Source organism: Orcinus orca, chromosome 1, assembly GCF_937001465.1.
Source record: "Orcinus orca chromosome 1, mOrcOrc1.1, whole genome shotgun sequence".
Classification (NCBI taxonomy): Eukaryota; Metazoa; Chordata; class Mammalia; order Artiodactyla; family Delphinidae; genus Orcinus; species Orcinus orca.
The window spans coordinates 186234254-186247991 of record NC_064559.1 but is presented as its reverse complement, the minus strand read 5'-3'; the positions used below and the strand labels follow the sequence as shown (position 1 = coordinate 186247991).

Below are 13738 nucleotides of genomic sequence, written 5' to 3'. Positions count from 1 at the left end.
AAATACTAGCAAACAGAATCCAACAGCACATTAAAAGGTTCATACACCATGATCAAGTGGGGTTTACCCCAGGAACGCAAGCATTCTTCAATATACGCAAATCAATCAATGTGATATACCATATTAACAAATTGAAGGTTAACAACCATATGATCATCTCAATAGATGCAGAAAAAGCTTTTGACAAAATTCAACACGCATTTATGATAAAAACTCTCCAGAAAGTGGGCATAGAGAGAACCTACCTCAACATAATAAAGGCCATATATGACAAACCCACAGCCAACATTGTTCTCAATGGTGAAAAACTGAAACCATTTTTTCTAAGCTCAGGAAAAAGACAATGTTGCCCACTGTCACAGCTATTATTCAATATAGTTTTGGAAGTTTTTTAGCCACAACAGTCAGCAAGGAAAAAGAAATAAAAGGAATCCAAATCGGAAAAGAAGACATAAAACTGTCAGATTTTGCAGATGACATGATACTATACATAGAGAATCCTAAAGATGCTACCAGAAAACTACAGGAGCTAATCAATGAATTTGGTAAAGTAGCAGGATACAAAATTAATGCACAGAAATCTTTTGCATTCCTAAACACTAACGATGAAAAATCTGAAAGAGAAATTAAAGAAAAACTCCCATTTGCCACTGCAACAAAAAGAATAAGATACCTAGGAATAAACCTACCTAAGGAGACAAAAGACCTGTAGGCAGAAAACGATAAGACACTGATGAAAGAAATTAAAGATGATACAAACAGATGGAGAGATATACCATGTTCTTGGATTGGAAAAATCAACATTGTGAAAATGACTATACTACCCAAAGCAATCTACAGATTCAATGCAATCCCTGTCAAACTACCACTGGCAATTTTCACAGAACTAGAACAAAAAATTTCACAATTTGTATGGAAACACAAAAGACCCCAAATAGCCAAAGCAATCTTGAGAAAGAAAAACAGAGCTGGAGGAATCAGGCTCCCTGACTTCAGACTATACTACAAAGCTACAGTAATCAAGACAGTACGGTACTGGCACAAAAACAGAAATATAGATCAATGGAAAAGGATAGAGAGCCCAGAGATAAACCCACGCACATATGGTCACCTTATGTTTGATAAAGGAGGCAAGAATATACAATGGAGAAAAGACAGCCTCTTCAATAAGTGGTACTGGGAAAACTGGACAGCTACTTGTAAAAGAATGAAATTAGAACACTCCCTAACACCATACACAAAAATAAACTCCAAATGGATTAAAGACCTAAATGTAAGTCCAGACACTATAAAACTCTTAAGAGGAAAACATAGGCAGAACACTCTATGACATAAATCACAGCAAGATCCTTTTTGACCTACCTCCTAGAGAAATGGAAATAAAAACAAAAATAAACAAATGGGACCTAATGAAACTTAAAAGCTTTTGCACAGCAAAGGAACCCATAAAGAAGACGAAAAGACAACCCTCAGAATGGGAGAAAATATTTGCAAATGAAGCAATGACAAAGGATTAATCTCCAAAATATACAAGCAGCTCATGTAGCTCAATATCAAAAAAAGAAACAACCCAGTCCAAAAATGGGCAGAAGCCCTAAACAGACATTTCTCCAAAGATGATATACAGATTGCAAACAAACACGTGAAAGGATGTTCAACATCACTAATCATCAGAGAAATGCAAATCAAAACTACAGTGAGGTATCACCTCACACTGGTCAGAATGGCCATCATCAAAAAATCTACAAACAATAAATGCTGGAGAGGGTGTGGAGAAAAGGGAACACTCTTGCACTGTTCGTGGGAATGTAAATTGATACAGCCACTATGGAGAAGAGTATGGAGGTTCCTTAAGAAACTTAAAAATAGAAGTACCATATGACCCAGCAATCCCACTATTGGGCATATACCCTGAGTAAACCATAATTCAAAAAGAGTCATGTACCCCAATGTTCATTGCAGCACTCTTTAAAATAGCCAGAACATGGAAGCAACCTAAGTGTCCATCGACAGATGAATGGATAAAGAAGATGTGGCACATATATACAATGTAATATTACTCAGCCATAAAAAGAAATGAAATTGAGTTATTTGTAGTGAGGTGGATGGACCTAGAGTCTGTCATACAGAGTGAAGTAAGTCAGAAAGAGAAAACAAATACTGTATGCTAACACATATATATGGAATCTAAAAAAAAAAAATGGTTCTGACAAACCTAGCAGTAGGACAGGAATAAAGATGCAGACATAGAGAATGGACTTGTGGACAAGTGGAAGGGGGATGGTAAGCTGGGATGAACTGAGAGAGTAGCATTGACATATGTACATTACCAAATCTAAAATAGATAGCTAGTGGGAATTAGCTGCATTGCACAGGGAGATCAGCTTGTGGCTTTGTGACCACTTAGAGGGGTGGGATAGGGAGTGTGGGAGGGAGATGCAAGAGGGATGGAATATGGGGATACATGTATACATATAGCTGATTCAGTTTGTTGTACACCAGAAACTAACACAACATTGTAAAGCAATTATAATCCAATAAAGATATTTTAAAAAAATGAAAGGGCAACGTACTGAATGGGTGAAGATATTTACAAGTGATATACCTGATAAGGGGTTAATATCCAAAATATGTAAAGTACTCATACAACTTAATATCAGAAAAAACAAATAATCTGATTAAAAATGGGCAGAGGACCTGAACAGACATTTTTCCAAAGAAGACATACAGATGGCCAATAGGCACATGAAAAGATGCTCAACATCACTAATTATTAGAGAAATGCAAACCAAAACCACAGTGAGATACCACCTCACACTTGTCACGATGGCAATCATCAAAAAAACAAGAAACAACAAGTGTTGGTGAGGATGTGAAGAAAAGGGAACCCTTGTGCACTGTTGGTGAGAATGTAAATTGGTGCAGCCACTATGGAAAACAGCATGGAGTTCCCTCAAAAAATTAAAAATAAAACTACCATATGATCCAGCAATTCCACTTCTGGGTATTTAGCTGAAGAAAATGAAAACACTAATTCGAAAAGACATATGCATCCCAATGTTCATTGCAGCATTACTTACAATAACCAAGATATAGAAGCAACCTTAGTGTCCATCGATAGGTGAATGGATAAAGAAGAAGTGGTATATATACACAATGGAATATTACTCAGCCATAAAAAAGAATGAAATCTTGCCAATTGCAGCAACATGGATGGACCTGGATGGTATTATGCTAAGTGAAATAAATCAGACAGTTAAAGAAAAATACTGTATGATTTCACTTACATATGAAATCTGAAAAGCAAAACAAACTAACAAATATAACAAAACAGAAACAGACAACAAATACAGAGAACAAAGTGGTGGTTGCCAGAGAAAAGAGGGATGGGGAGTTGGGAAAACAGCTGAAGGTGATTAAGAGGTACAGACTGCCAGTTAGGAAATAGAGAAGGCCCAGGGATGTGATATACAGCATGGGGAATATAGTCAATAATATTATAATAACTGTATGGTGCATAATCTATAAAAAGATCAAACCACTATGCTGTGTACCTGAAACTAATGTAATATTGTAAGTCAATTATAATTTGATTAAAGGAAAAGATATCTAAAGATAAACATATCACCCTAAGGAAGATGGTCAGTGTGGGACTTAGAAGAAATGGAGAAGCAACATTGGAATTATATAAGAATGGCTTCTAAGGAGGAAACCAGCCTGGCTTTTGAAATGGTCCAGATTTCACTAACCTGACAGCCAGCACAGGTCACTGAGGTGTGGTGATAATTAAGTTCCCCAGGCCTTATGGTCTGCTCCTTCCAGTAGCAGGTCTCTTTCAAGCTTTTTACCTTCTACTTGAATCTGCCTCCATGAGGGGGAAACAGGGCATGCTCTCTCAAATGAGATGGGTCCATAGGTTTGCCTTTTTGTGTGCAATGTTATCAGATTTAGGCATTAGTGTTTACAAGTTTTTTTGTTTTTTGTTTTTCCTATGCTTGAGATATCTGGCCTTTGAAGATTTAGTAGTATTCTTCCGTGACACCATCTAGTCTTGATGTTTTTGGTGGGGCTTCCTCTGAAACCATTCTCCCCACCTTTTTAAAGAGAATATTGAAAGTATAAACTTTCTCTCTCTACTGGGGTCAATTTTATTAAATTATAGCTTCCTAGAAATTCATTCATATCATTAATTTTTTGGCATAGATACGTTCAAAATAGTCTCATAATTTAAAAATTTCCTTGGTTCAACCATTATATTCCACTCTTCCTTTTTTATTTTTGTAAGCTCCTGCTTTTTCCCTTTGTTTAACTTACCTAATGGTTTGATTATTTTGCTACTCTTTATTTCAGGTACTTCTTTTTACTTTACCAGTAAGCCTGTTTTTCTGCTTATAACTCATGAATTTCTTTTTAAAATTCAAAAACTTAGAGATATAATTTATGTACAATAAAATGCACATATTTTAGGTACACAATTTAATGAGTTTTGGCTAATGTATATATCTGTGTGACCACTACCACAGTCAGGATATAGATTATTTCTGTTGCCCCAGAAAATTCTCTTATGCCCCTTTGCAATCAGTATGACCTGCCCCAATGCTCCAGGAAAGCAATGATGCTATTTCTATAAGCATTAGTTTTGCATACCAGAGCTTCATGTAGTTGGAATCAATATGCATTATTTTTGTGTCTGGTTTCTTTTGCTAAACATAATTTTTGTAAGAGTCAACTCATGCTGTTTTATGTATCACTATTTCCTTTGTTTTTATTATTCTGTAGCAATCATAGGACAATTTGCTTATTTATTCTCCTAGTGATGAACATTTGGGTTGTTTCCGGTTTGGGATTATTACAAAATTCATATAACAGTCTTTTTATGGATATGGGTTTTCATTTCTCTTTGATAAATAACTAGGAGTAGAATTGCCAGGTGATAGCGTAGGGGAATTTATCTTTAAAAGAAACTTCCAATGGGTTTTCCAAAGTGATTGTATGATTTTACATCCCAACCAGCAATATATGAAAATTCTATTTGTTCCACATCCTTTTTAACACTTTGTATCGTGAGTCTTAAATTTAAGCTATTCTAGGGGGTGCATAGTAATATTTCATTATGGTTTAATTTGCATTTGCCTTATGACTAATGATGTTGCGCATGTTTTCATATACTTATTGGCCATTCATACCTTATTTTACAAAGTGTTCAAGTCTCTTGTACATATTTTCATTGGATTATTTTATTACTGAGTTGTAAAAGTTCTTTACATAGTCTAGGTACAGGGCCTTTTAAAAAATATACATACTCTGAATATCTTCTCTTATTCTGTAGTTTGTCTTTACTTTTTACATTCAGTTCTGTTGATTTTTCCTTCATGTGTTTTGAATCTCTTTTATCATCTGCGGAGCACAGGCTCTGGACGCGCAGGCTCAGCGGCCATGGCTCACGGACCCAGCCGCTCTGCGCCATGTGGGATCTTCCCGGACCGGGGCACGAACCCGTGTCCCCTGCATCGGCAGGTGGACTCTCAACCACTGCGCCACCAGGGAAGCCCTTGTATATCTTTTTTAATGTAGTTAGCTTATTTGTCATTTCTAAATATCTCTATTTTTGGTAATACTCCTTGATTGCAGTATTATTTGAAATTTCTTTATGTTTCTTATGTTTCCCATTTGTATGGCATATCTTTTTCTCTTCTTTCCCTTGCAATCTATCTGGTACTTATATTTAAAGTACAACTTTTGTAGAAAATAAATAATTACTGTTTAAAGCCTCTAAATTTTGGCATGGTGTTTTTGCAACAAAAGTTCAGTAATATAACTATATTTTGCAAATATTTTATGTTAACTACTTATTCTTGGTCTGTCATTGAAAGAGATGTGTTGAAGTCTACCACTGTAATTGTGAATTTGTCCCTGTCTCCCTGTAATTCTATGAAGTTTCCCTTTATACATTTCAATACTATTCTTAGGTGCACAGAAGTTTATGACTATTATATATTCTTGGTAGATTATGTTTACCGGCATGAAATACCCCTCTTTATGTCTTTTAATGCTTTCTGCCTTAAATTCTATTTAGTCTGTTATTAGCTCTGCTACACCAGATTTTAGAGGTTAGTACTTGCTATCTATTTTTTTTTAACATTTTGCTTCATACCAGGGATGAGTGACACCTTTCTAGCTATGACCTTAGAGAGGCAAATGAATATACTCAATTCTAAGTTCATGGAAAGCTTATAATTAGACTTTTAAAATTTAACCAATCTGAAAATCTCTGACCTTTAATTAGCAGTTGGATTCAATTATATTTATCCCGGTTGCACATATATTTGCACATGGTTTTTTTTTTAAATAAATAAATTTATTAAACATTGTCATCGTTGCTGTGCGTGGGTTTTCTCTAGTTGTGGCGAGCAGGGGCTACTCTTTGTTGTGGTGCGCGGGCTTTAGGCACACGGGCTTCAGTAGTTGTGGCATACGGCTTTAGTAGTTGTGGCTCGTAGGCTCTAGAGCGCAGGCTCAGTAGTTGTGGTGCATGGGTTTAGTTGCTCTGCGGCATGTGGGATCTTCCTGGACCTAGGGCTCGAACCCGTGCCCTCGTCATTGGTGGGCAGATTCTTAACCATTGTGCCACCAGGGAAGCCCTTGCACTTAGTTTTGCTACCTCATTTTGTATTTTCTGTTTACCATGACTTAAAATATATTTTTCTCCTTCAATGTTTCCCATTTGATTAACCAAATTTACTTTATTCTCTTTATTTTTGGTTATGAATTTAGAACTTACACATACTATGGACATACATAATTTAAGAAAACTATGCAGAAATTTAAACATTGTATTTAAAGGCATATATTTTTAATAATGTACATGGTTAATCAATATCTATGGCTTTCCTCAGCAGGAAAGGGTCCTCAGCTCTTTTTCTTTCTTTAAAATAGGTTCTCCAATGTCATTTATATCTCAAATTGTCTTCAGATATTTTATTTTCTAGTCAATATATTTTAGATTTACTACCATATTTTACTGATTTCTTAGCTTATTGTTAATTTTTGCATCTGAATCATTCTACCTGTATTCATCTTTTTCTTGCCGAATGTGGTAGATATTTCTGGTGTTTACCAGTATCAGACTTTCTTTTATTTCCTGAGCATATAAAAAACTTCACTTTCCATCCATGTGCCTATTTCTGGCCAGTTAGATGTGAGTAGAATAATGTGTGTCACTTTGGGGCTGAGGAAGTGAAAAGCCCTTATGTGAATGTCCATTCTCTTTCTTCCTCTGCTGCAATGGAGGATGGAGGCAGGGGCCTAGTTTTCAGATGGCAGCACAAGATTGAAGCAGCCTGGATCACTGAGTTATCAGCTCTATAGAGTTACCCGGACTACAGAAAGTTTTGCCTGAAGAAGATATAAACTTTTGTTGTGTTAAGCCACTGAGATGTGGGGATTGCTTGTTATTGCAGCATATGCCTATCCTATCCTGACTAATGCACTGAAGTGTATCCTTTAATTATGCTTTTAGTAAGATAGTAACTTAGTCCTCGTGTGTCTGAAGATTTCATTAATTCATTCTCACTCTTAATCGATAATTTGGCTGGGTTTAGAAGTTCAGTTTACAATTATTTTTCCTGTTGCATTTTATCTTTTGATAGGTATTATTGTTGATGCAATAATGCTATGAGTCTGATTTATCTTTTCTCCATGATGGTTTTAACATTTTATCTTTATCCTTGATGTTCTATAATTGCACTGTGATGTTTTTAGGTTTGAATTTCACCAAATTTTCTATGTTGCTGTAGCAAGCTTCTGAGCTGATAGAAAAATGTCTGATCTTTGTGATAGGAGACTAGGACATCATTGGACAAGGCATTAGCTGAAGCAGAAAAGAGAAGAAAAAGCCAAAACATAAAAGAAAGTTGTACACTGAAGAGGTTATGAATGGAAAAACATCCTATATTCATGGATTGGAAGACCTAATATTGTTAAGATGGCAGTGAGACCCAGACTGGTCTATGGATTCAACTCAATCTCTACAAAAATGCCAGTTGGTTTCTTTGTAGATATTGATAAGTTGATCCTAAAATTCATATGGAAATTCAGCAGATCCAGCATATCCAAAATAATCTTGAAAAAGAAGAACAAAGCTGGGGACTCACACTTCCCAATTTCAAAACATATGACCAAGCTACAGTAATCAAGATAGTGTGGTACTGGCTAAGGATAGACTTATAGATCAAGAAAATAGAATTGAGAATCAAGAAATAAAACCCCAAATTTATAGTCAATAGATTTCAACAGGGTACCAAAACAATTCAATGGGGAAAGAATAGTCTTTCCAGTAAGTGATGCCAGGACCACTGGATATCCATATTCAAAATAATGAATTTGGACCCCTACCTCACACTATATATAAAAATTAACTCAAAATAGATACAGTCCTAAATGTAAGAGCTAAAATTATAAACTCTTAGAGGAAAACATAGATGTAAATCTTCTTGACCTTGGATTAGGCAATAGTTTCTCAGCTATGACACCAAAAGCACAAGCACCAAAAATATATATATATAAATTGGACATCATCAAAATTAAAAACTTTTGTGCTTCTGAGAACACCATCAAGAAAGTGAAAAGACAACCCATAAAATGCGAAAAATTTTTGAAAATCACACATCTGATAAAGGACTTGTATCTAGAATATACATAAAAAAACTCCTACAACTCAATAATTAAACAGATAAATAACTTAAAAATGGGCAAAGGATCCAAATAGACATTTCTTCATGCAAATCAACAAGAAGCACATGAAACAATGCTCAACATCTTAGCCATCAGGAAGATACAAATCAAAACAACAATGAGATACCCATTATATACACTAGGATGGCTATAATTAAAAAGACAGTTAATAATAACAGAGAGGATGTGGAAAGATTGAAACCCTTATACACTGCTGGTGGGAACAGAAAATGGTTCAGCTGCTGTGGAGAATACTCTGGCAGTTCCTCAAAAGTTTAAATATAGAGTTACCATATGACCCAGCAATTCCACTCTTAGATACATACCTAAAAGAAAGGAAAACATATGTTTCATCCAATAACTTGTGCATGAATGCTCATAGCAGCATTATTCATAATAGCTAGAAGTAGAAACAACTCAAGTGTCCATCAATGATAAGTGGATAAACAAAATGTGCTATAGGTACAATGGAATATTATTTTCAACAAAAAGGAATGAAGTGCTGATACCTGCTACAACATGAATGAACCTATAAAACATTGTGCTATGTGAAAGAAGTCACAAAAAACCACACATCATAGGATTCTGTTTATATGAAGTACCCAGGATAGGCAAATTCATAGCGACAGAAGGTCGTTTGGTGGTTGCCTAGAACTGAGCGGGCTGGAAAGAAATGGGAACTGACTGCTAAAGGTTACAGGATTTCTTTCGGGGGTGATTAAAATGTTTTAAAATTGATTGTGATAATGGCTGCAAAACTCTGAATATACTAAAAACCATTGAAGTATACACTTCAAGCAGATGAGTTGCATGGTATATGAATTATATCCTGATCAAGCTGCTATTATAAAAAAGCCTATGAAGGGTCACACCTTGGGAAGCCCAAGTATGACACCAAGTCCCAGAGGAAAGCACAAGGCTGAGAATGGGGAGTGAAGCCAGGAAGACTGGAGCCACGTAGACATAGAAACGGAGCCAGAGATGATGAGAAACTTGGGCTGGAGCAAATTAAGGAGATTCTGGAGCAGAGGAAGGTGAAAGTTCACTTTTATTGGGGACTGGTCATTTGGTATGTGGGTGGATCAGCTCAACTGAAATAAATACTGTATTTCTCAGTGTATCAGCAGCCTAATTCTGGGGCTTGTAGCCCCTCTCTTCCTCGTCAATAATCCATAATGCAGATTCTCCCTACTCTTGATTTCCTAGAGATGGAGGAGAAGCTGACCTGTTTCTCCATAGGCTACTAAATATCTGTTGGTAGCAACAGCACTAGAAGCAGTAGTAAAACTAATAACAATAATAATAGCCCACATTGAACAGTTACTATGTGCCAGGCATAGTCTTCCAAAGTGCTTTACATTACTGACCCATTTAATTCCTCATAACAAGCCCATGGCATAAGTAATATCATTATCCTTATTTTACAGATGAGAAAACTGAGGCATAGCACAGTTAGGTATCTTGCCCCAGGTCAGATGCCTCGTGAGTGGAAAGAATTGGTTTTGGTCTTAGTTGGGATAACTTGGTGAAGCACATTCATTTTCATCAAGGCATCACACTGGATTGAAGACAACTGTGGTTTCTCGGTTGCCTAGTTCAGCACATAGGGTTTTGGACGCACCTGCACGCCAGTAAGGCAAGGTTGGTGTGTGAGTCCCAACTCCCACCAAGGTCCCACAACCTCCTGCCATTTCCAGGGAAAGTCAGTTAGAAAAAAGGGAGACAGAAATAAATGTGGCCACTACAGCCAAATCACAGCCCCGGACCTAGGAGCAGAGCAGAGAACCCATCTAGAGCACTTGTTCACTCACTCACTCAAACATTTACCAAGTGACTTCTTGCTTCATGGGCAGGGACTGGGAATATATAGAGAGAAGGAAAATGGGGGAGATGTTTTGGAGGAACTCCAAGGCATGGCTCGGTGTGATTACCTTCACATATTGGGGGCGGCCCTTCAAACTGCAGGTAAGTTCCAAGTTTGCAGGTCAGGATTTCATTCCCAACTAAGGTAAAGCCAGGGAGGCACCTGTAGCGTACGATGTCACCTGTCAAGGAGAGACCAGTGTGGGGATTCCCTGGAGAAGTCTGGGCAGGGCTGACTGGCGCCCCTTAGTAGCTTGAACCCACTTCCAGGCAAGACGATCAGTGGCGGGTTGTGCTCTGTTCAGACTAAATTCCTAGCTCAACTCCAGTCAAGTGACCCAGATGACTGTGGCTCCCCTCTCACAGCTCAGCCTTGCTGAGCCTAACAGTGTTGCACATTCTAGGAACTTTTTATAGTGTCTTGCATGGAGTTATTTCTCAACACATCCTGACCTGAATCATGGAAGAAAACTGCTTTCCTAGCTCCTCTGGCTACGTATGGCTAAAAACAAAAGTGATTGTATTTTGGGCGAAACTCAGTTGACAGAATATCAACCCTCTTGCACTGGGCCTATTGTTTCTCTCCAAGGACAGGAGGCAGAGATAAGCCCCACGGGCCAGGCCCCACCCCTCCCCGGCCCCTCCTTGCCAGCCCCATCCTTGCTGGTTTGGGAGGTCTAACCTATGTTGAATTCTTCATTCTCTGTGACGACTTCAGCATTGGGGAGGATGGTGGGAGGAGGGCATTTGGTGAGCGGATAAGCTGAAAAGACAAAAGCAGACAAGTTGGTGTAAGAGCATCATTCTTGGGGCACGTGGTCATTCATTTGTTCAGTGCTTCACGTTCTCACTCATCTATCCACACAGCAGATATTAATGAGTACTTATCTGTACACAGGGCAAGATTAGCAAAGCACTATTTTGCTTATCTGCTGCCATCTGTTTTTATTTGCTTTTGATGCAAAAACCAGGAACCATATATCAAGAGTAACAATAAAGGAGAGGATCTAAGGCAGTGATGGTGCCTAGCGCTGAAGGGAGGGGAGAGAAGCATTTACTGAACACCTACTATACGCCAAGCATTTTCACACGCTGTCACCTTGAATTCTCACAATAGCTGATCCCCCTGAGAGATGTTCCCACTCTACTTATGAGGAAGCTAAGATTCAGAAAGCTTCAGTTACCTCTCTAAGTTCACACAGGAAGTAAGTGGCACAGACAGGATTTGAATCCAGGTCTGGCTGCTCTCAAATCCCATATTCTTTCCACTACTCAGCATCTAAATGCTGTGTGTGGCTTATGTGGGTGACTAGCAAAGACAGCTTGTTTCTCTTCTGACCTTTGGTTAAACACTCTGGCTTCAGTGGATTTTCTAAATCAGAAGCCATCCCTCTGGGCAGAGACTGGCCTGTGTGGGGAGGGTGTTACCGAGGCAAAGTTCAGGGTGGGCTCATAACTTGGCTTTCTTTCATTATCTGGTAGGTGGTTGAGTGCTGGATGTGTTAGCTGCTGTTGCCACTGCTGTTGCTGTTATTATTTCCAAAGTCACTTCAACCCTTGCTATGTTTTTTGAAATAGCATTTTTTTTAAATTTACAAATGTAACACATTATCATTAAAGAAAACCTGAGATTTTCTATGAGAAGAGTAAGAGGAAGATTAAACTCATCCATTGCCTTCTCAGAGATAACCACTGTTAACCCTTTACTGTAAATTCTTAGGGTGTATATTTTCTGCACATAGATTTCTTTTACAAAATTTGCACCATGTGACATACTTTGTGTTGGCCCTTGTGCACTTACTATTCTATTGCAAGAATTTTCCCATGTCATCACATTCCTTCAAAAGTATGATTGAAATGACTTCATAGATTTAATCATATAATCTACTAAAATTTTTTTTTTTTTTTTGCGGTACGCGGGCCTCTCACTGTTGTGGCCTCTCCCGTTGCGGAGCACAGGCTCCGGACGCGCAGGCTCAGCGGCCATGGCTCACGGGCCCAGCCGCTCTGCAGCATGTGGGATCTTCCCAGACCGGGGCACGAACCTGCGTCCCCCGCATCGGCAGGCGGACTCTCAACCACTGCGCCACCAGGGAAGCCCTAAAATTTATTTAACAGACACTCTATTGTTAACCATTTAGATTTCCAAAGTTTTGCAATTTAAAATGAAACTGTGATGAACATCCTTCTATATATGCATCTTTTATGAAGTTCTTTTTATAAAACTAGGAATGATTAGAGCGTATGAGTTTTTTTTTTTTTTTTTTTTGGCGGTACGCGGGCCTCTCACTGTTGTGGCCTCTCCCATTGCGGAGCACAGGCTCCGGACGCACAGGCTCAGCGGCCATGGCTCACGGGCCCAGCCGCTCCACGGTACGTGGGATCCTCCCGGACCGGGGCATGAACCCGTGTCCCCTGCATCGGCAGGTGGACTCTCAACCACTGCGCCACCACGGAAGCCCGAGTGTATGACTTTTTTAAACTACAGGCATCTCTCACTGAACATCAATAATCCATTCCTGGAAATCAGACATTCTGTGTCAAGATGCTACTAGGAGCCTACTTCCCATTACTTTAAATGGGAAAAAATTATAATGCATAACCCAAGACCCAAAAAGTACTGAAAACTACAAAATACCTATACATATGCAACAAACCACTATGCTAGAAGGTAAATACTTAGAGCATCACTTCATGATCACCCAATGATTAGTACATTTGTAACAAAACAGCAGTTCTGTGCATTGCATATTGCACCATGAACACTGCAGACTTTTCAGCTTGAGACAGAAACCTTAGGCAGAAACAAAGGCTAAATACGAGAGGCACGGCGAGAACGTGTTTGGGACAGCGCTGGGTGGTGGATGCTTCACAGTGAACATCACCACTCTGGGATAACCTCAGAGCCAGTGGCACCTGAAACACCTGTTCCAAATGTTCATGTGGCATTCTGACATTTTACCAATCGTATCTGGAATGTAACTTAAGACTCCTCCTGCATGTAGTTTTATTTAAAATGTCATATTATGTTTTGAGGATTTAACTTTAATTTTTTCTACAGATGTGTCCACTGAAACACGTCATATTGAGTGACAGAGAGCTTTATGAAGCCCTCTTGGGGGAACCAGACAGGTTTAATCTT

General features: G+C 38.4%; 1 protein-coding gene across 3 annotated transcripts in view; it reads right to left on the bottom strand.

Moving 5' to 3' along the window:
* The window catches only part of CSMD2 (CUB and Sushi multiple domains 2), a 672138-nt gene that overhangs the window by 85391 nt on the left and 573009 nt on the right, over positions 1-13738 (bottom strand). For all 3 annotated transcript variants that reach the window (XM_049694749.1, XM_049694771.1, XM_049694802.1), the window contains 2 exons: positions 11279-11359; positions 10665-10778 (listed from right to left, as the gene is read on the bottom strand). In XM_049694749.1, coding sequence (XP_049550706.1) covers positions 10665-10778; positions 11279-11359 — 195 coding nt within the window. The remainder of the gene's footprint in view (positions 1-10664; positions 10779-11278; positions 11360-13738) is intronic.